Source organism: Argiope bruennichi, chromosome 3, assembly GCF_947563725.1.
Source record: "Argiope bruennichi chromosome 3, qqArgBrue1.1, whole genome shotgun sequence".
Classification (NCBI taxonomy): domain Eukaryota; kingdom Metazoa; phylum Arthropoda; class Arachnida; order Araneae; family Araneidae; genus Argiope; species Argiope bruennichi.
In genome coordinates, this window is record NC_079153.1 from 108979154 (window position 1) to 109002229 (window position 23076).

The window sequence follows — 23076 nt, forward strand, 5'->3', positions numbered from 1 at the left end:
GCAATTTTATGAAACAAATCCCAAGTTCACATTCTTATTGTAATTTAATAAAAGAAAATCACAGATGCATTTTAATCATTTAAAAACATGAAATATTATTTAAAAAATCCCTAGCTTTCTTTCTGACAAAATCAGTCTACAAAATGTACATATTTCATGTATATATTAATACTTTCCCTTTTAATTTGGTATTTAACATTTTTTTCATTCTAATATAAAAATTAATTGTATCTACTTATACTATGCATTTACCTATATAAACATTTTTTATTTTCACCATTTTAAATAAAAATTATAAAAGGTAATTTAATATAAGAGAAAATGCAACTGAACTTAAATGACAGAATTCTTTTTTCTTATATAATTTTCAAGGAAGTATAAAAATAATAGCTTAAATATGATACTTTAAAAGAGGGTGAGGAGATCTCATTGCAAATAAAGAGCTAAAATTAATAATAATTTGTTTTCAAATTAAAAGACTATTACTAAATAATGTATATTTTATTGATAAAAAAACAAGGAAACACTTTCAGAATAAATTCTATAAATGCATTTATTTGTCATACCAAAGGAGTTACCAGTTAAAATAAATATAAGAATTTGTTTATAATTTACATTTACGATCATTGAAGAATGCATGAAATAAACATTAGTCAATACCTCAAGTATAGGATTGGATAACAGCAATTTGTCTTTCACATTTTCCACAGATGGTGTGTGATGGCTAGCAGCCGCTAAGTATTGTAATAACTTCTTTGACGCTTCAGTTTTACCAGAACCACTCTCACCAGAAATTAGAATACACTGGTCTTTACATTCTTCTCGCATAAACCGAAATGCGTTATCAGCTATTGCAAATCTAAAAAAATAATAAATATGCTTTAAAATAGACAAATACTTAAAAAAACCAATAAAGACCAATACAAAGACCAAAACCAATAATCCTTTATAAGCACACTAATCATAAAAATCCAGACAAATTAAGAGTAAAATAGATCACATTTCTACAAAACTTTTAAATCTGTAGTAACAACAATGATGGATGTTTACATAATTTCAATTTTCTACTCATCATTTCAATACCAAATTTTTGAACAATAATGATCACATTAACACTAATTATATTTTAACTATCAAAATTAACAGCATGTCATAAAAAATAAAAATATTTAGATTTTTCAGTTGAAAGAGCTACAAAAGGTTTACTATGTTCTCTTTTTATTATGTGCAAGACATCTTTAGTACATGTATTATATTCTCAAAAATGTTACTATACTTACTGTAGCTATTGTATAACATTAATAGTGATGTAAAATGTTTCAGACACTTAAATGTGAAATTTGGAATTCACATGCAGAACAAAATGTTAATTTCTCTGTATCACATGAAAAATGTCTTGACATATCCATTACATACTGTGAAACATTCAGTATTTCGGATCTTTTTCGGAACTCTCACAAAAACCACATTTTTCCCCCATTTTTGTCAAAACTAATGTAGAACAATTTGATAGCCCACATTGTCTATTACATATTTCCTTTGGAATTGTAGTTACATTAAAGCAAACAATGAAAGTTTTGCATACTTTGAAGCATAAAATGATCTTTGCTTTTACACAGAAAATAGCTTCTTTTATTGTTTTGCACTGCATCCAATGGTTCATTTAGAAAAGATAAATATGGTAATAAAAATTTAACATCTACTTCTACTCTTATATATTGAAGAATATAATTAATATATGTTAAATCAATTTCATTTTACACTTATTGTTTTACAATAATATATGTTATTATTACAATATGTAAGCCTTCACTGACTTTCTCATAAAAATTAAAATTAAAACAAATATACAAGAAACAAAACATTTTGCAGTATAAGATTGCCAATAAAATAGGAATAACATATCATATAGTAAACAAGATATGTAAAATGTTCACACAAAATCTATATTAAGCCATATTATGCAAAACTTAAGTTATTATACATTCTCAAATTTAAGAACACTAATTAGCCTAAAGATGGAGTAAAACTGTTTTGCAACAAATCCTTTTTTGCCTTAGCAAGGTTTTTTTTTTTTTTTTTTTCCCCAAATGTTTATATTTCCATGTACACAAAATTTGTCATATCTGAATGTAAAGAAAGGAAGAAATGACAATAATAACAGATTTAATTAGAAATAGCAAATTATATTAGGCGATTAAAAAGAACAATTTAAAGAAAAGTCTGATTATCACATCAAATAATCATTTGACCGATTAGCTTATCAAAATGTAATTTTTTTTAAATTCTCAATACACTGATTTTATATTGATTAGATTAGATTTATAAATTTAGTATCTTTCAAAGATAAAACATATCAGTTGCAAGACAATGAAAATGCCCATAGACTTTATTTTTTAAATCAATGATTGGCATTTGGTTTTCTAAAATGTTGAAATAATTAAGCTAAGAAAATATAAAGTTACTGTAATAAAATATAAAATTAGGAAGCCCTTTAAAATAAAGCTGCCTAAAAAAATGTTAAATTTTATACTTTGTTATTTACTAAAAAAAAATTGCATGAACTATATCAAATAATTATGAAACGTTTAGAATTCCACTCTTAATAACAGATAAATTTTATAAATATAAGTAATTTACAAAATATATTTTATTATGATGGTTCATTAATTCAAAACAAATAATCAATGATTACTTCATTTTGCAAATTCAAAATACTTAAGAAACAACTAATGTTCTGAATTAAAATTATAAACAATAACAAAAGAAGACATTCTCATATTAGTGGAATCAAAGTAAATTAAATTATTTATCAAACATAAAAATATATAATAAATGATTATTATACTTTAAACTTTTAGGAAACTAAAACACAAAACCATTTTAAACAAATTCCACTAAAAGAAAATTAAATACATAGAAAACTACTTACATATGAGGAGGAAGTTCATAAAAATTAACATTTCTATATTGCTCAATCACTTCATTGCTATACAAATTTAGATCTCTATATGGATTCACAGATATGATTACTGGGCCAATGTAAGTCTGAAAAAAATATGAACCAAATTTTAATTACAACAATACTTGAAGATTTCAGATACAAAAATTCACAAGTCCCAACTAAAAACAACTTTCTGAGTTTGTAAGCATACACTAAATTTCATTTTATTTTGACCATCACCCAAATATCCAACTATGCAGCTGCCTAAAGCCACTAGGCTGAGAGAGAGCACATAACAGATTCAATTAAAATACTTTATTTTCCTAGTCTCCAAATAAGTTTCTATCAAATAATTATAAACTATTAAGATAATATAATACTTCATTAAATATAATTGGAATTTCATTATGCTCATTTTGTTATAAATAAAAAAAAAAATTGCTTCAATCCTATTATATACAAACATGAATGGTAGATAGTTTGGAATAATAAGAGTAAATTAAAAAAACCATATATTTTCAGAAAATTAATGAAATAAAACATTACATGTTAAAAAATGTATTGAAATGTTTAACTAAATTGATCAGTTAATTAAAAGATGGGCCTCATAATGCTGCTAGCTGCAAAACATTTAAATCCATCACAATTTTTGACAAACTATGATCTATGTTATGTATAATAAATATATTTTAGATTACAAGCATTTTAAGAACGATCTCAAATTTATTATATTTTATTTATATACACCATATGTCTCTGAAAAGCCAAAGATAAATGTTTATAAATATTAAATTTAGAAATCAGTTTGCAGTATAAAATTGTAACAAATAATGAAAATATGAAAGAACCAACTCAACGTATAATATTTAAACCAGAAATATTCACAAAAGCATGTACAGTTATATCAATAATGACAGAATAACTTTAAAAAAAAAACATAAGTTTATTTTAGATTTTAAAATATTACTCAACGAAATTTATAGATGCATGCATGATGTAAAGAAGAAATTTCATTCAGAAAAATATTAACAGAAACCAATTTTCAATTAATTACGTAAAAAAATTTTACGAAATTAAAAACAAAGCATAAAATCAATTATTTAAAAGTTACCAGAAAACGAATTTTTATAATAAACCTAAAAGTATGCAGATATCTGAATTTTGTGGTAAACTGGAGATATTTTGCAGCATAAATTTATTTTGAAACTCAAAAAATGTTGATAAAAGAAAAGAACTTACATATATCAGATTTTCTTGAAATCGTTTCTTCAAATTGTTTATAAATGCATGTTCATTTGTAAAATCTTCCAAGAGTACAAAATCTTGTACTCCCACTTTATCTCGAGCATGCAATTGGTTCTCCATCAGTAAGCTGTCAATATTTTTCAAATTAAATTATTATTCTAATATAAATAGTTACAAGCAATGATTAAAATGTGAATTAAACTAGTTCATTTTTAAAGAACTAAATTATATATTTAGAATATAATTTAATAAAGTATTTTTCAATTTTTAATAATTCAATTTTAGTTCAATTTTATAAATTCAAATTAATTCTTTTTTTTTTTTTTAGCTTTTTTAGTTTGGCATTCATTATTTAGTTAAAACTTTAAATTTTCACATTATTTCACTTCAACAATTCGGAGAAAAATTTATTTTTACTATGAATAAAAATGTTTTCAATAAAAAAATTACCTACTAATAAAAATTTATCCCTACTGTTTCTACCAATCCTCTCTACTTTACCTATCAATAAAATTTTTTAAAAAAATTAGAACTTGGATAATTTTTAGGCTATTGCTGATAAATCATTAAACTGTCATTTCAAAAAAAGAGATCTTACAAAACAATCACAGAAAAGGATAAAGTCCATAAAAAGATATTACAAAACGAAGTAAACATCTTAATTAAACGAATGTCTTAAAAATAAAACAAAAATGGCAATCGTTCGGAACAAATTTAAACACTTGTATGATAATTATGCATCATATAAACAAGTATGTTTTCTCTGACATATACGGATTTTCACAAGCTTTCCAAATATTAAATAATTTCAATAGAAATACATAAATAACAAAGTTTTAAAATTTAATATATTACATGTTAATCAAATATATTTAAAATAAACGGAGTTTTATAATAGACAAATATATTAAGAATGAATGAACGTTTTTGTATGTTATATTTAAGAACAACAAAATAACAAAATTTAAGCAACATTGTTGAATATAAAATTAAGTTTAAGCTACATTGAGGAATATAATAGAAAAATTCAAATGTAAAAAATTGCAAAAAGCAATGAAAAATAGAACTTTTTTCAAAAGCCGCAAATTACACATGCAAATGAAATAATAGTTGCGTTTATTTATCAGTAACACAATCTAAGTCAAATATCAAAATAAAGAGCGTTAGATATTTTATTAAACCGTTGTTAAATACCTTTTTTAGAACAAAGACAAAGGGCCCAGAAGCCGCACTTATACAACATAATATTATTATAATAGACAGCCTATAACACCAACGCACCGAACAAAAAACAACATCAATCACGTTTAAAAAGGCGGTCAAATTGAACCAGTCTGCTTACTTTCCTTTTAAGGCCGACAGCTAAAAAATAAAAAACAACCTTATCAGTTACAGTTAAACTTGTTGTTTACCTGTAATATTTGTTATCTTTTTATTTACTTCATCAATAATAAATCGAAAAGAAGAGGGGAAAGAAATTTGAAGAACTTGAAATTAACGCCAAATGGTCTCAAAGAAATAACAAATAGTTGTACTTGGAAAACTCGATATTCTAAACAAATGCTCAAATTAAAGTTTGGCATCTTTGAGAAAAGGAACAAAATTTATGCGTTCCTTGATTTCTTGTGAAGAAATAGCTTAAGATTTTTTTATATTCACGTATTTATATTCAAATTCTAAAATAAAATAATAATTATGTATCATTAAATCATATACTAAACCCCCCAAAAAATTATCAACTGACAAAGGTTAAAATTTATCCCGAAAGAAGAGGTGATTTATAAAATATCTATTTTCATGATCAGTGATCTATCTTTTTTTCTCTCCCTTATTGAACAAAAAACTGTTTTAAATGCTTCATTTAAAACAATATAGAACAATGAGAGAACCTGCTGAAGGGATCGTAATGTCTCTCGTTCTCCAGTCAATCACTAAAAATAATTTATTAAAATAAGAAATAGCGTTTCCCGAATAACAAAATAAAATTTTACATAATTTAATTGCGATGTTCAAAATTTTATAAATGTCAAGAAAAACTAAAATTCTCTTAAAAGGAAAAAAACCAGTTTTAATCATTTTCGTAAAGTTTTAAGAATGTTGAAAAATATTTGCTAAGCATTTTGGTTTAAAATAAATCATTTGTTTCACCTCGAATAATAATCATAAAAAATCTTTATGGAAAAGAATCGAGACTAATGCCTAATCGGAATAGTAGCTACTTTGAAAAATAACAAACAAATTTGAAAGAAATGTTAAATAAATAATATTTATCTTTTGTCTAGAAAATAATATTTATCTTTTGTCTATCTATTTGTCTAGAAAAATAAATATTTGTATTAACAAATGTTGCATAGTTGGGAATAAAATCCAACTTTCTATAAATTTAATGAATTTTTTTTAAGTTTTTTCGTAAATGGAATTTTTCAGAACTTGTACACTTCTTTAAGAAAACTTGTATTTAATAAATAACAAAACTATTTTTGAAAATTGTGTAAAAATTATTTATAGCATTGCAAATTAGCAAATAATTAAGAAGAGAAATGTGATTGTGAAATAATGCATGTTTTCTTTTTTTCTTTCTTCCTTCCTTTATATATATATATATATATATATATATATATATATATATATATATATATATATATATATATATATATATATATATATATATTAAATTAGGACACTATTATCTGATACAAATCTCGACATAGTTTCTGGTTAAAAAGATAATTAAGCCGCTTTTTTAAGCACTGTTCGTATGCCTTACACTGAAACTTAGAAATTAAAAAAGACTTAAAAATCGATAGTCCGTTTTTGTCCCAATTTTCATCAGTGGAGGATTTAGACATTTTGCTGCGCTAGGCAGTGAACATTATAAAGTCCGTATTTTAATAACGGATCACTTTTGTTTCAGATTTCAATCCATTTTTAATTTAATCAACAATTATTTATTTATTTATTTATTTTTGTATCAGTAACTTAGTGGAAATATATATATCTAACTTTTTAATGTATTTATCATGGAAAAAATTAACTAATAATAAATTTCATCAATTCGTATATTCTATGAATAAAATTATAAAATTATTGAAAAATTAATCATAATTATTAGTTATTGACTTCTGATTTAAAAAGAAAAGCATTTTGTCGTCATAATAAATTATTATATAGCAATCATCAAGTAACTTACATTTTAAAATTATTATCTTATAATACTTGTCAAGTTGAATATAAGCAATTAAATGAATAATTCCAATATGTTATAAATGTTTATAATTTCTTTAATAATGATTCTGATAATTCAATATGAGCACACTTTGCAGTTCTAAAATTTTGAGCTTCATAGAATTTGTATTTTGTACTTATTTATTTTGCAACTAGGCTAAAAACATTTTGTAACAATAATGTAAATTCTATTTGTGGGTATATTCACTTGCCAATCTGAAATCTGCCATTGATTTTGATATCAAATTACAAAAAAAAATTATTTTTGACAAACTTTTTAAAAATTATTATAGCTGATCCAAATTGCATTTGAGAATACTTTTTTTTTTTCTGCAAAGGAAAAAAAATTCTAGTCATTTTTTTTAAAGCAACAGATTTTCTAACTAAATTTATTATATTTTTTTTAAAAAAAAGGTAGAATTGGGACATTTCCTAAAGAAAAAAAAGCATAAGAAGAATAAAAATGAAATTTTTGAAAAACAGAAATACTAAAAAAAGTATCTTTATTTATTTATTAGTTTATTGTTATTATCATTTTATTTATCGTTTTTTAAAAAAAAATTACAAGATCAGTATTTTCTACATACTTAATCTTACAGTAAATAAGTACTACGCACACTTTATTTTTTTTGGACTATGTTCAATCTGTGTAAAAACAGACTTTTAGTATTTTAACTATAAAATTTTAACAATTTAATTTTTATTCAATCTCAAATTCGAATTTGGTTTACCTAATTTAAAAATCGCTTATAACATAAGTTTAAATGAGAAAAACGGAAATAATGCTTTTTCCCACTTGTAACAGAGGCATTTATGGAAGATAAGGAAGTAGACTCGTCTGCTCAGTTTTACTTGTATTGAAGCAACAACATGAAGTAATTCATAGTAAACTATATACATAGAATTTAAAGAATAACAGTAATTAAAATTTGAACTTTGTTTAAACTGTAATAGAAAATTTGAACTTTGTTTAAACTGTAATAGAAAATTTGAACTTTGTTTAAACTGTAATAGAAAATTTGAACTGTTTCAATCAAATTTCATTATCACTTTATATTTGGAAGGAAAATGCTCACAAATTATCGAAATCAGGCAGACATACAAAGTTGTTATTTTCATTAGATGATGCGAGATTTTCGAGCATTTACAATACATTTTTGAAACTGTTCTTGTAACACACGGATTTCGGTATCGTTGGGAACCGCATGATAGAATCTTGTCTCAACCTCGTAAAGCAGGATTGTGTCAGTTATCGAATATTTTTTAATACATTTAATCACACCATGGAAATGAACAATAGTTTAGTCAATAATTGAGCCTTGAAATGTAGTTCCAGCACAAAGAGACTTTTCTGAATTCACTCATAGAATTCTTCAATATTAAAACAGGACAGCGATGGAGTGAATTTGATGGTCCTACACAATGAATACCATGATATATGGAATTATACTGTTTTGATTCTTTTTAATTTTTGGAATCCAACGTTGCCATTTTATACAATACTCTTTGGACAGTCCTGAGGATAGATGACCTCATTCATCTTTATAACTGCCATCAAATGAGTTCTATGATTTGATGATTAGCTCACGGTTTGGATTATTTGGTTATCTGGGGTTATAAGGTGCAATAGCCATATCTGACTCAACAGAGTCAAACCAACGGTTACCATTTAGTGGTTAATAAATACTGGTTACTAAAACACTATTTTTTTTAAAGTAGTGTTGGGTTTTTATGTTAAATTATGCTTCTAAATTATTGAAGAAAAACGTTGAAATGATGGTTACTTTTATTTAAATAAGTGCTTATATTTAAAAATATTCGCAATAAGTATTTATTATCCAAGAAGTAATTATGTACACGTCATTTTCAGAAAATATGGCAGCCTAAAAGCATTATCATCAAAATATCCGATATAAATGGAAGTGGAGAATTATGTTTATTATCATAGCCTTTTTTTTCTCCTACTCCTGAGATGAAAATTTTTAAAATCAGGTGAAAAATATTCATGGCAACTTAAAAGCCACAATTCACATATGCTTAACAATTGCATCTATTCTCGAAATGCAAACTGATAGATGTATTAATTATCTTTTGCTGGAGATAAAACATTTCGTTTCTCTTTTTTTGAAAAAGATTATTTGTAACATGTAAATAGTTTTTTTTTATTCATTACCAATCAATGACCAGTTTGATCTAAGCTTCATGTTACTAAACTATAGTCATAATAAACAGTGAATAAAAATAGTATAGCAATTGAATTAGAAATTGCTGTGTACATATTTTTGTCCATCTCTGCTCATATATAATTTTTAGGGAAGGCTACAGTGCACATTATTTACGGGATTAGTCACTACCAATGCCAAAACTAAAATCAAAATTATTTATTTCTCTGCCAGAACCTTTCTTACGGATAGATGTGAACAGCATTTAGAAAAAGATCAAAACCATCTGTGGCAAGCACCGACGGGATAAAAATCTCTTTTTAAAAATTCAAAAGATTTATGAATGAATTTTTCAAAAACAATTACCGGCTGTGAGGAGAATTTAATTCATTCTAATCTCTTCCTCTTTTCCTGTTTTAATTAACTGAATGCATCTGACTGAATTTTACAACCAATAACGCTTTTCATCATGAAGCAATTTTTCAGTTTCACGATTTTTACAACCTTTGAGACTGTAAAGTCCGTTTTTATTTTCTTTGTGGTAAACTTACTCAGTTTATACAGCAGTATGCGTTTAAAACAACAGTGTTGACAAAGGAAACGTAAGAATGGTACTTACTACTAGTTGTAAATCTATGGATAAAGCGATAAAAAGTGATGAATGTCCAAATATATAAACAAAAAAAAACTATTCAGTTTTTTTAAATATATATATTGGAATTGCTGTGTTTCCAATGTGGAATCTCGGCAGTGTTTGAAGAACTTTGGTTCATAAGCCGCCAAACAGGATATATCTAAATATAAGATTTCTTTTTATTTATATTCTTTTCAAAGATATGACATTAGCGATACAGGATGTCCACTTTAACCGTGTTCAGTAGCTAATTTTTAAATCGTCAGAGAAAATTATTAACTTAAAGAATATTTCCAAACACCTTTATATGGAAAAATGTTCTAAATGGCATGAAGAATTATATTTTATGTCGTTTAGAGAAATAATAAAGATGAACCAATAAATATATTGATGAAAACTAATGAAGCTCAATTTTTTATATATATTCCTATCAATCATATTTAGCAGAATATTCATATTACTCTAATAATATTCTGCATAAAAAATTTCCACGCTTTAGCTACCTAAACCGACCGAGTTATGAAGTTTTAAATTTCATTATTTAGCTTTATTATTCATTATTCATTACTAAGACAATCAACAATCACATGAAGGAAATACATGAATTGACTATCAGATATTCGAATAGGCAATTGTAACAATTTAAAATTGCTCTGAAATATTGATATTAAGAATAAAAAGCTTCATAATTCGATTAGTATAAAGCTTCATAATGTAAAGCTTCATAATTCGATTAGTATAAAGCTTCATAATGTAAAGCTTCATAATTCGATTAGAAGAATAGAATTAGATTTATAGAAATAGAATAGAATTAGAATTAGAATTCGATGCAGAAGAAAGAACTTTCTTTGTTTAAAATTTTATATTTGTTTTATATATATTACTTGAGAATATATATTGAAAATATATTTGTTTTTACACAAATATATTTGTTACTAAACAAAAATATTTGCTTAAGTATGATTACTTGAGCAAGGGAACTACAAAAAATTTAGACTTTGTTTTATCAGTCCATTAAGCAACATAAAATATAATTCTTTACGACAGTTAAAAACATTCTGTAGTTAGAAATATATGCCTATCACTAATGGTTTAGAATTTAGTAACTGAATCACGATTAGACTGACATTTTGTAGACAGATGTATTTCATTTTTCAACTTTTTCATTATTTACAAAGAAGTTGTTCTCAATAACATCAATATCCTCATCTTTCCGCAAAAACCTTTTTCGGGATTTATTTTCGAGAATCTGTCTTAGTCATTCACTTTTGATTCTTCGTGTTTAATATTGACCCTCTTCCTTCTGTTCCAAGAGAATGGGGATAAGGGAAATCGCTTTTCTCTAAACATCTATAAGGGTAGATGCTAAAGCAAAAAATTCCAATACGAAGGAAAGTTAGAAGCATAAACCATGAAATGGGGGGAAAGACGGGGAAGATTGTTATGAGCGAGGATAGAACCTAGGACCTTGTGGTTCGCAACCGAGTAACAAGACCACAAAACAAAAGCAATTGCTCGTGTTTCGTAGCTGTTAACTGGCTTATAAGCTCTTCACTACAGTACTCTCCCTCCAGTGAGTCGAACGATATGGCTGTTGAGTGGTGATGTATTAGCTGTTGAGTCTAACGCGCCTGCGCCCATTTGAGTAGCGCCAAGCGTTATGGCGAGCCTGTGTGGGTGAGGGTTTGCTGTTGCGCCAAGTGAGTCTGACGACTTTGGGTTGCTGTGAGTATTTGGCGCCACAACAACTGTATGAAGTTTGAAGGTTCATCGTCCGAGGTCACCATTGTGGAAGATTGTTATGAGCGGGAATAAAACCTGGGACCTTGTGGTTCGCAGCCAAGTAACAAGACCACAATACAAAACCAAATGCCCGCGTTTCGTAGCTGTTAACTGGCATATAAGCATAAACCATGAAATGGGGGGGGGGAAGGTTTGGACGATTGTTATGATCGAGAATAGAACCTGGGACCTTGAGGTTCGCTGCTGAGTAACAAGACCACAAAGACCTCTTCACCACAAAGGTTTATGGCAACATAAAAAAAAATGCATTTATTATATGTATGATAAGTATGTAAACTTCAATAATAAAGGTATTATACCAAATTTTATATAATCAACTGCCCAGTTTTTGAGTTATCATATTTCTATATCCGTATAGACAATTTTCAGTTGATGCATCTCATCCAAATTTGAGAAAAATCTACAAATTTGATGTAAACATCACTTAACAAATTTTATCCATCTAGCTGAATAAATTTTTAAAATTCGAGTTTACGGAGATATATAGTTCTTAAAATGTATTTTTCAGACTGAGAGTCATTTTAAAGCAGAGAGGTTTTTCAAGCTTTCGTGACAGAATATTTTGATGATTGTAACATTTTCTCATTTTATATAAAAAAGTATAGAGAAAGTAACAGAATCTTTGGCTGACACTATACTCGGCATTTCACTATCAATAATAACTTCGCATTTTAAAACAGATGTTTGAAAGAAAATTTACGATTTAAAAATGAGAAACATCTCCATTCTGAATATTATAGCAGCAAATTATTCAGTGATTGCGTTTCATTCTAACACTTTAAACAGTGGAGAAAACCCATCATATAATACAACATTCTGGAAAAAGAAAATTATCGGAGAAGAAAAGAAAATTGCAATACTTTGTCTCCGTATATGACTAAATAATAATAAAAAAAAAAAACATAAGCGCTTCAGACAGCAGATTGTTTATCTTCTTTCGGGTATGTTTATCATGCCAGATTTACCTGCAGAATCTTTAATTGAACTTTTTATTTTTAGGATTTAAATAAATTAATGTGATAAAATGCATTATTGAGAAGCTTTGAACTAAGGTGGTGAAAATTTTAAATAAATGAATTTCGTATACAAATGCCAATAATAAAAATTCGGTTCACTTTGATAAAATAGAATGTACTGGTTGACAGATTGGTTCTAAAAAGAGTAGGAGAGAAATCTTGTCCCAAATAAAACGAGAATAGTTAATTCTGTTAAATAGTTATTACGATGAAAACCTATTTGAATATAAGATGTCCATATGTCAAGCTTTTATTTAAAAAATTTTTAGTAATTTTTTATTTTAATTAAAAAAATGTTACAGTACTTTTTAATTTTTAGAAGTTAAATCCTTTATATTTTTGAAGCAATTCTTTGCTTCTTCTGCCACAGATAATCATAAAATGATAATTTTTAAAAACAAAACAATCGTGTAATTGGATGTTTGCTGTATTTTATATTATGATTGTTTTTAAACATAATGGAATTTAATAATTTAATCGTCTATATTTTAAAAATTATAGAAAAAAAACCCAAATTAATCTGTTCCAATTCTCAGCCATTGATACGATTTCGCCAATTTTCATTTCATATAAAAAGCCCATGATCCCTAGATAAGCCATCAAAGATAACCTGCATTTCATCCTCCTAAAATTTCGGGAAATATTGAAAAATTAAATTTCGATAGATCCTCCAGCATTAACAACTGGACTGATTTCGTCAGTTTGCAGATATTGCTAACTAGTCAGAATTCTTTATGTTCAATATTCAATTCAAATAGTATTTTCTTTCATTGTGATAAGATATAATTAATCAAAGTTGGTTGAGATAATTAAATTAATGTTTTTAATATAGTTAGTGAACAGACAAGAAGCCGAAGGCAATTCGTTAAATATTAAATAAATGTGCGATGTTCGGAATGTTAAAAAAATGTGGATCTTGGACACCACGAGACCTTACATTTTTATTTTCAGAGTATCGAACATGAACGGTTGTTCTTCGTAATTTAAAATAAAAAATCGAGTATACAGTTTAGATTCCTTTTTTTTCCCCAACTAATTACAACCGAAATTTTACATAGAACTGCAATTTTAGAGACGAGATCCCAAATTAGAGATCGATATACAAATTTCATTTATCTAGATCAATGTACTTTTGACATTTACATACATGCGGAAGTGCAGACCGACAGACTGTTAATCTAGAGTGCCCGAAAGATGGGGAAGAACTTTCTAACCGAATTGTAAAAAGATTTTTTCTTCTTACAATCAATGCAATATTCAGTTTTTCATGGAAATGCTGAAAAACGATGTCTAGTCAATTCGTCGATTCTGGCTGTTTTGCTATGGCGGATTTCAATTTTTCAAGTTAATTGCAATATTTGACAGATTTGATGATTTTTATATTGAAAAAAGGAGCTCATAGTAGACTACACCTTTCCAGAGCATTAAATGGATAAAATTCATTATATTTCCACAGGCAAAGTCCAGGTTTCGCGACATTTAAAGATATGTTGTCTTTAGACGAAATTGCGTTCTCAGTGCGCGCCTTTTGATACAAAATCCAAGTTTCGTGTCCAATGACAAGACTCTAAGAAAGGATCTTTTTCATGTTACTGCAGTAGCAAATCGCACAGAGATATACGGGCCGGTCTCTGATAATAAATAAGAAATCCAAACTTCACATTGACTGACGTATTCCAGCCGGATCATACATGTATGCATCGTTGTTCTTGTGGTATTCGCTGTTTCATGCAACGATAGCGCAAAATTTCACCGAGTGTGGCGTTGATAAATATTCGTCGTCAACAGGTGGCCTTTGCGAGCTACATTTTTCAAGTCAAAATTGCCAGCTTTAAATCTCTTAAGCCTAATGCGGAGAGTCATAATAGTTGTAGCTCCATTCTTGCATATGGTGCAACTCTCATTAGCAGTTTCTTTTGGGCTAATACTCTTTTTAAAGTAATAAAACGTAATATTTTACAAAGGCTTCTTTTTTTGGCTATCCATAGCGTGAAATAGATTTTTTTTTTTATAAAAGACTGTCGACAAAACGTAATTTAAAACAATTCTAGAAGTTTGAAACTGATTCCATAGACGGCTAATAGATAAACCCACATTTTTATATAAATATAGGCAGTTATAGTTATTCCTATCACGCTATGAAAGAAACTTGAAGGATATTTTAATTATATGTGATAATGTGATTACAACTGCAATTTATTTTCATATTTCAGTTTAAAATAAAGCGTCCAAAACTCAATTTTATATACTGAACTATGAAACACAAAGTACTCATTTGCGGAATTTAATAAATAAAAATTTGAGCACTCTCAACATTCATGGCCAAGCCCGAAGTACACAGTTTTAAACTGAGAGGGAGAAAATAGTTTGTTTGTTTTGTTTAGTTATATTAACGCCCCGTTTAAAGCAACACTAGGGCTATTTTGGGACGGACCTCGTAATTTTGAACCGCGGTCAGATGACGAGGACGACACCTGAACTGGCACTCCCCTCTCTACACCACACCACGCCAGCAGGAGGACATTTGATCATGATAGATTTAACGTGCAACAGACCCCCTTACACGACGATTCTTCGGTGGAATCGGGTCACGAACCTGAAACCCTCCGGTTCCGAAGCTGAGACCTTACCACCAAGAAACTTTATTAGAGAATATATGAGAAAGTTTAGACACAACTGCCCCCCCTTTTTGTTTCCGCATTATAGTTATTTTATATAACTAAATAAATAATATACAAAGCATTAATTTTTTAAAAATTGAATAAATTGCATATTTATCTTATGCATCACATCATTAAGTTTGAATGTCATTATAAAAGTAACCAAATCATAGGAAGAATGTAATTCGGCTGAATGTTACACGAATGCAAATCGTCAAATAGTTATTTTTCCTAGAAGTTACTATTCATTTGAAATTTTAGACTTCATTTACAGTTTTGCACTTCCGGAAATGTGTCTCTGACAGGATAATGATTGCGGAAGATTTCGGAATATAATTTTCTCTAATTTTGTTTGGCTAATAAATTTAATAAAAATAATTTTTAAACAATTTAAACAAAAATAATTTGCGTATCGAATGATACAGAATTTATTTAAAGCATACCAGTTGCACTTTTTCACCCTCATAAAAATCAGTCAAAACATTTAAATTATTTAGTGTAGTGTTGCTGTTATGACCTAACTGTTGTGATAACAAATTAAAAAATCGTTTCAAAACTGTCCTCTTCTGATACAGCAGTAACCCGAACAGCACTTCAAAAAAATCAACTACCAAGCGATTGTACTAAGTCTAAGGTCGCATTCTATTTCTGTACAACACCATCCTTTGTCTTCTTCATTCCGAAACCATTTAAGCGCGGCTATTTTAAGAAAGGTGCTTTCCGGAAGTATAGATCCAACTCTCCTCCAATGAAGTGTTTCAAGTATTAGAAAGACATAACGGAGAAAACTTTGTCGCATTCGGTTTCAATATAATTTCGAGATCTGCTTTTCTACATTTTTAAATGACATAAAAAAAACTACGACACAAAACATCCAGACAGAATTATTATAACCGAAATTACATGGCTTAGAACTGGATCATATTCTTTGTATCTTTTTGGTGACAGATTCAAATCTGATCTGACAAAATAATCTATTTAAAAAAATCTGAAAAAAAAAAACGTGGGAAGAAAATCTTATTTATTTATTTAACTCTTTTTCTAAGTGAAAGTTACAATAAAAACATTTTAGAATTTTTGGATTACCTGTTATATTCGATTTAATGTTGTATCAACAAGAAGATCTATGTGCAAAATACAAATCTAGACTTCTTGAAGGAAAGCGTAATCTCCAGAAAAAAAAATTCTTATAGTTTTAACATTTTTACTTTATCATATATGTAATATAGAAAGAAAAAAAACTTAGTGATCATCAAAGAATTCGAACTCGAAATTTCGATTAAATCTCCACGTTTTATACCTCCTTGATTAACACATTTTTGAAAATGTCCGTCTGTTTGTGACAAAGATAACTCAAAAATGCTTTGAGCTAAGCCGTTGAAATTTGGTATAGGATGTTTACATAAAATTTGCAGATTATGTTCAAATTATGAGTAAAATCTGTCCAGAAGTCCGACTGTCCAGCTGTTCGAATATACATAAGCACAATAATTACAAAATGAAGAGAGCTAGCTAGATGAAATTTGGTACACATATTTAACAACTATAGTGTAGACACTTGTCAAATTTGGATCCAAATCTAACGACGAGTTGACTCTGTTTATCTGTATTTTCAGAAACATTAAACGCGATAATTCAAAAACTCTCCAAATTACTCGCCAAGGATAACACGATAGATTCTGTAAAAAAGCTAAATTCACATCAAAAATTAGTATTTAATAATTATTGTAAGCCCATGCCATGTAAGGCGTTCTCCGGCATGACAAGTTTATTAGAGAGTATGCGAGAAAGTTCTGGGGAGACCATTTCCTCTGGTTTACTTTCTTACAAAAGATTAGATGCTTATCGCTAGAGTCAGAGGCAGATTTAAACCTTTTATCGCGGATTAAACCAATGTATATTATGAAATCACTTTTTTTATAAACTGGACAGTTAAAGTTTGCATTTCGATGTAGTTTTAACTGTTTCTACATTTTTAATCAACCAGCAGAAATAAATAAATGAAGAAAAAAAAATCTGAATCTTTTCAGCACGTAAATTTAATTCGTGCGTAAGTTATTTTTTAATAACTTTATGGAAAAAAATATTTTTTTTCATATTTATTTATTTATTATGATTCAAGCCTACGCAGAAACCTCAATTGTGCATAATATCATTATGCAGACATATGAGTGGGCGTATTGGAATAAATAGAGCACCAGTGGACGCATTTGGGAAGCGCCCGGTCTCGGGGGTCTTTTATCCACCGCTTGGAAGTGAAAGTGAATGTTAGCGATATGATACTTGAACTGCTTTAAAATTTGCGATATCAGAAGCTAATCTAAATAGATGACATGAAAACAATTGCAACAATAAGAACCTGACTAAATATATATGGCAAAACCTTAATATTATCTTAATATTTTATGATTCATAGAATTTGTATCTTTATTTATTTCGAAAAAAAGGCGAGCAGCATTTTTTTATAAACCTTTCTGCGACTCTCTCATCTCAATGGCTCTAAATTGTTGTCTAATCAGAAATCTACCTTTAATAATGATTTTTTTTCCCTGAATGTTGCGCGTGAAGTTATACAATTCACCAGCGCAATGGTGTTAGTATAAATATCCTTGATATCACTCTCACTTTAGAGATGATCATTTATGCCGCTTATTTAAATGATAAAAAGATGAAAGTATAATGCTATGCCTTTGGCGCCATTTGAATTTTTCTTAGTCGATGACGACAGATGACGAAAAGAATCGTATCATGTCCCAGGCCTTAATTATTCCCCACCAATATGAGTTACATCACTGCACCAATGATCGTGAAATCACAGGAAACATCAAATTAGCAGGTGGCCTTATTATATCTTTGAAACGTAGAACATTCTTAATTACGAAAGCAATGCTTAAGAAATAAGGGATTCGTTATTTCAAAGTAGATTGTAAAACTCGTCATCAGCCTGAAACCAAACTGAGGTGGTATTTTGAAAGATGCGGGAAAAAGAATTTATTACATACAATATTGTCTGCTTTTACATTTTCCAAAGTAATAGTGGAATAGTGATGTAAAAGTTGGAAAGCTTAAATCGCTGGAAACCGTTTATATGCTAAAATGCTCAGGGAAACAGTGATATAGGAATAGGGTGAAGATGATTAAGTAAACGAAAGATAAACATTTCACAAATGCACATTATTGATTTTATAGAACAAGGATTTCCAAACACCGAATAGCGAATAAATTTTTGATGGATCAACAAAAGATCTTGGATATAAATATAGATTTTCCATTTAAACAAAAATCTTTTGAATTTGAATTACATGTTTCTGGTTGTTTCGCTTTTAAATTGAAAGTAAATAGCTCACATTCAGGGGGAAAAAAAAGGAAACTAAATTTAAACTTTATAAATATCAGCTTTTGAAGAATTCTCCTTCTCAATTTTCACTGTTCTTAAAATAGAATCGCCTTTTGTGATCAATGATAGCTTGATTTTAAAATATCGAAAATTATTGCAAAATATATTTTGTTTACTTGTCTCTTTCTAACTTTTGAAATACTTATTATAATTAATCTTTAAACTGTTTATGTTTTTTATTTATTTATTTACACATTGATTTAGTCTCGGAGCAGTTTAATAAAAGTATATTTTTTTTATACATAAATACGAGTGTATAGAAGTCTTTTTGAAATGAGAAAAAAAACTAGGCTGAAAAATTTTCTTCGTTTTTTTTTAATTCACCGTTGTAGAAATTTTTAAGTTAGTTGGAAAAGCAACCAATAACATGTAGAAATGTATTTATGCAGGTATTCATTGTAATTATGGCCCAATAGCTAATTTTCCCTTAAAGATAGATACACAATTTCAGATGAAAAAAGTTTTAGAATTAAATTTTGTTTTTCCTCAAAGTTAGTTTTGAAAAATAATTTTTAGCGATAACGCTAATTATTTTAACATAACATGATTTTAAAAATTAACTTAGATAAGAGTCAATTCAGTCGTAGAATAGTGGAACTTTTTTGTTTATCGTGTTAGTGTATCAAAAATATTACACTAATTATGACTAAATAAGGCTGGAAAACTGAATAAAAAAGATTTCGTAATTTTTCAGTAGTGTATTTATCCATTAAAACAAAATAAAATATTCGTAATTATTTGTGTTATTTTGAGCACTTTTTCCCAATTCGAAATATATACTTATCTCTAAGATTTCAGGAATTAGCTATTAGGCTGCGATTATTAAATAAGGCTAGTACCATACTAAGTCTGGTACCATAATTATTACTAAGGCTGGTATAAACTAATAAGATGCCCTATATATATGTCGAAGTATAATTGAATTCTTTATTTCTGATCAAGTCACAAATTGCAGTTCCTAATCTTTTCTGTCAAAATGTAGCAAATCTGGTACTAGTAATCGAAGCTCTAAATAATAATAATAATAATAACATCGTCGATTATTTTAAACACCCATAACTCTCCTACTGCTATTTTAATCCAGTATTATTTTGAGCTGAATTTTTTGTTGTTGTTGTTTTTCACTCCAATTAAAACATTTTTACTTTCTCCGTTCAGAGTATCCAAAGTGAAGGTTTTGCAATCTTGAAAAAAAAAATTAAAATTCTTTGAAGCTTTACGTTTTAAAACATCCGAGCCAATGAAACCATTTTGGGAATTATATCTGTCAATCAATGATAATAGCAATTCATAAAATAACAAATTACTCTGATGAATTCGATATGTAATTTTTGCACTAAACTAATATATTTCTATCGAATAACATTGTCATAATAATTATTATGATTATATTTTAGATATGAACCCAAAGTTACAAAAATAAACGCGTGAAACAAGTAATTTTAAGAAATTAGATAATAACAAGACATTTTTTTCCAATAACAATCAATCGAATAATTATATTAAGGTTTGAAGTGTCCTTTTATATCTACAAATACAGTGCTGAAAATTCAAAGATTTGAATTCACAAACATTGCACCAGAAGTCAAGTAGGCGTGCGAGAAGTTCAAGTATTCTTAAATAAACAAAAGAGAAAAGTCATCGGCACAGAGCAGAACGAATGTGTGATGTCCAATTCAACGCATTGTAATTTCTCGCGTATTCTTGTAGGAGTAAATCTTGGAAATGATCTTTCTTAACAGGATACACTCGAAGAAACACCCACATGCTTTAAATTTCCTTTATTCTTTTTTTTTTTTTTTAGAATTTTTTTCCTTTTAAATTTTATTCTATATATCTGATCATTCCAATGGGCCATAAGTAAATAGGGGGATGTATCCACAACTTTGATATCTCCAGATTAGCAATCAAACAGGTTTTGGTGGGAAGAGAGTCAGTGTGATAGAATGACCACACTGAATGTGTCCAGAGTAATTTACGTCACTGCTAAGTTTCCAATTGACCGTAGTACTTGGAACTTTATTTCAGTCTGGCATATTACCCTAGCCGGGGCCTATCTTTAGTCGATTGACTTACTGTTGCTAATGGGTCCCAGCGCTTAAAGAGTTGTGGTGAAAGCTTATAAGCCAATAAACAGATACGCCGCCCGAGTAATTGCTTTTATATCGTTGTCATGTTACTGGGCTGCGAACCACAAGGTCCCAGGTTCTATCCTCGCTCCTAACAATCCGCCACAGAGTCTCACACCAGAATGCCACCAACTCTGACTGGGAATATGATAATTAAATAATCGAATAAGCTTGATAGATGAAATTTTGCATGTAGTTTTGGCACAGAATGCTATCAATCCTGACAGTGAGTGCGATAGTTAAACAACCGAACAAGACTGATAAAAGAAATTTTGCATGTAGTTTTGGCACAATAATTGTTAATAACGAAACACCAGATGGAATACGTTGAAGAGAAGTCTGTCTATCTTTGCAGATATATATCAAATTCTGGATATAAACTATCAACATGCTGAATGTCTATAACTCTGTCTTTTCGCAGGTTTATGAATACCATGAGTGAAAAATACAAAAAGATAGGCAACTGAAATTTAGTATGCTATCTTGCCACCCAAAACTAAATCTTCACCAAATTTTTTATTCAAATGGAAAAAAAAGGAAGATTTTGAAAATATTTTTTTCTCTATTTCATTACAAAGCACAAATATTGCTTTACTATGTAATAAAATAAAAGGGAAGAAATTTCTTTGGTTGTGTTTTTTTACTTCTTACTTATAAATCCTCAGATTTTAAGACAAAATTATCTGCCAAAATTGTTTTCAATTGAATTTTGTATCTCTCAAGTGACAACCTGATTCGAAAGGTATGTCACTTGGATCACCTTCTAATAAAAGAAATATGTCACCGAAATCTTCCTTTTTATACAGTTATCGCCTCTTGTAGTGAGTATGGATGTGTTGACCAATTAGTTGGACTAACCAAAATAAGAAAGAAAGGACCTCCTATTATATACGTAAAAAATTTCGCCGATTCTAGTGATCAACAATTTGATTGTAATGATCGATTTTGAAGTCTAGGCTGAACGGAATGGAGGTTTTACTAGGACTCATCACGAAGATGACCCGGAATCATTGAAAAATCAATTTCTAAAGAAGATTATGAAGCCTAATTCAACGTTGATGTAAAATAAAAATAAAAAGCTACAAAAGGAACAATTTGGCATACGCGGGAGAATCGAAGAGATGACGTCATATAACATGACGACAAGTCAAGGTGAAAAGGAGCCAGAAGAGAAACTATCAACAACCTACAAAACTCCGCAAGTCCTTCGACCTTTAAGATCAGTCCAATACTGTTTTGAATCTTCAGCTGAAAATCATTCATATGCAAGATTTATCCAACGCATGCTTGATAACTCAGTAGACTGGATAAATTTTTTAAAGATCGTTTACAGATTCAAATATGTAAGAATACTTTTCAATCCTGTAGATTGTATCAATTTTTCTGTTTCTATGAATGATGATGTGTGATCTGTTTTTTTTTTTTTTTTTTTTTTTTTTCAACTTTCCTTGTATACTTATACATTTGCAGTATTTTTAAAGCATTTTAGATGTACTATTATTACAAGCGATATCCACTATAATACACCATCTTTCTTTATTTTTTCTCTTCAATCGGTTCTTAAAATTGATTCCTTTAAAAGAATTAAATAGGCTTGCAAATACATATTTTTACAGGGAATATCGGCATATAAACAACTTTGTTTCAGAAATACCGAGATTTTCCAGAAAATGTTTAGGCGTAAAGGGTGACTTAATTTCTCCGAAAAAGAGTTTCGAAATGGAACTCCGCCAAAAAGCAGTGACACGAGCAAGTAGGCCAGTGAAGAGTATCGATGACGCATATGGAGTTAATTTTCTATCCCTCGAAGCAGAAAAACGAGTATTTAGTTCCGGGACAAAATAAGCACCACTTAATCATT

The 23076-nt window shown here is 28.4% G+C and overlaps 1 protein-coding gene across 2 annotated transcripts in view; it reads right to left on the reverse strand.

Moving 5' to 3' along the window:
• LOC129963131 (unconventional myosin-Ic-like) overlaps positions 1 to 23076 on the reverse strand; it is a 55538-nt gene that overhangs the window by 26108 nt on the left and 6354 nt on the right. The window contains exons 1-4 of one of the 2 annotated variants that reach the window (XM_056077225.1): positions 5384 to 5537; positions 4184 to 4316; positions 2933 to 3048; positions 661 to 859 (exon numbers count right to left, since the gene is read on the reverse strand). In XM_056077225.1, coding sequence (XP_055933200.1) covers positions 661 to 859; positions 2933 to 3048; positions 4184 to 4309 — 441 coding nt within the window. In that variant the 5' untranslated portion in view covers positions 4310 to 4316; positions 5384 to 5537. Of the gene's footprint in view, positions 1 to 660; positions 860 to 2932; positions 3049 to 4183; positions 4317 to 5383; positions 5538 to 23076 lie in introns of those variants that run through there. The other variant, XM_056077224.1, reaches the window with a different exon arrangement.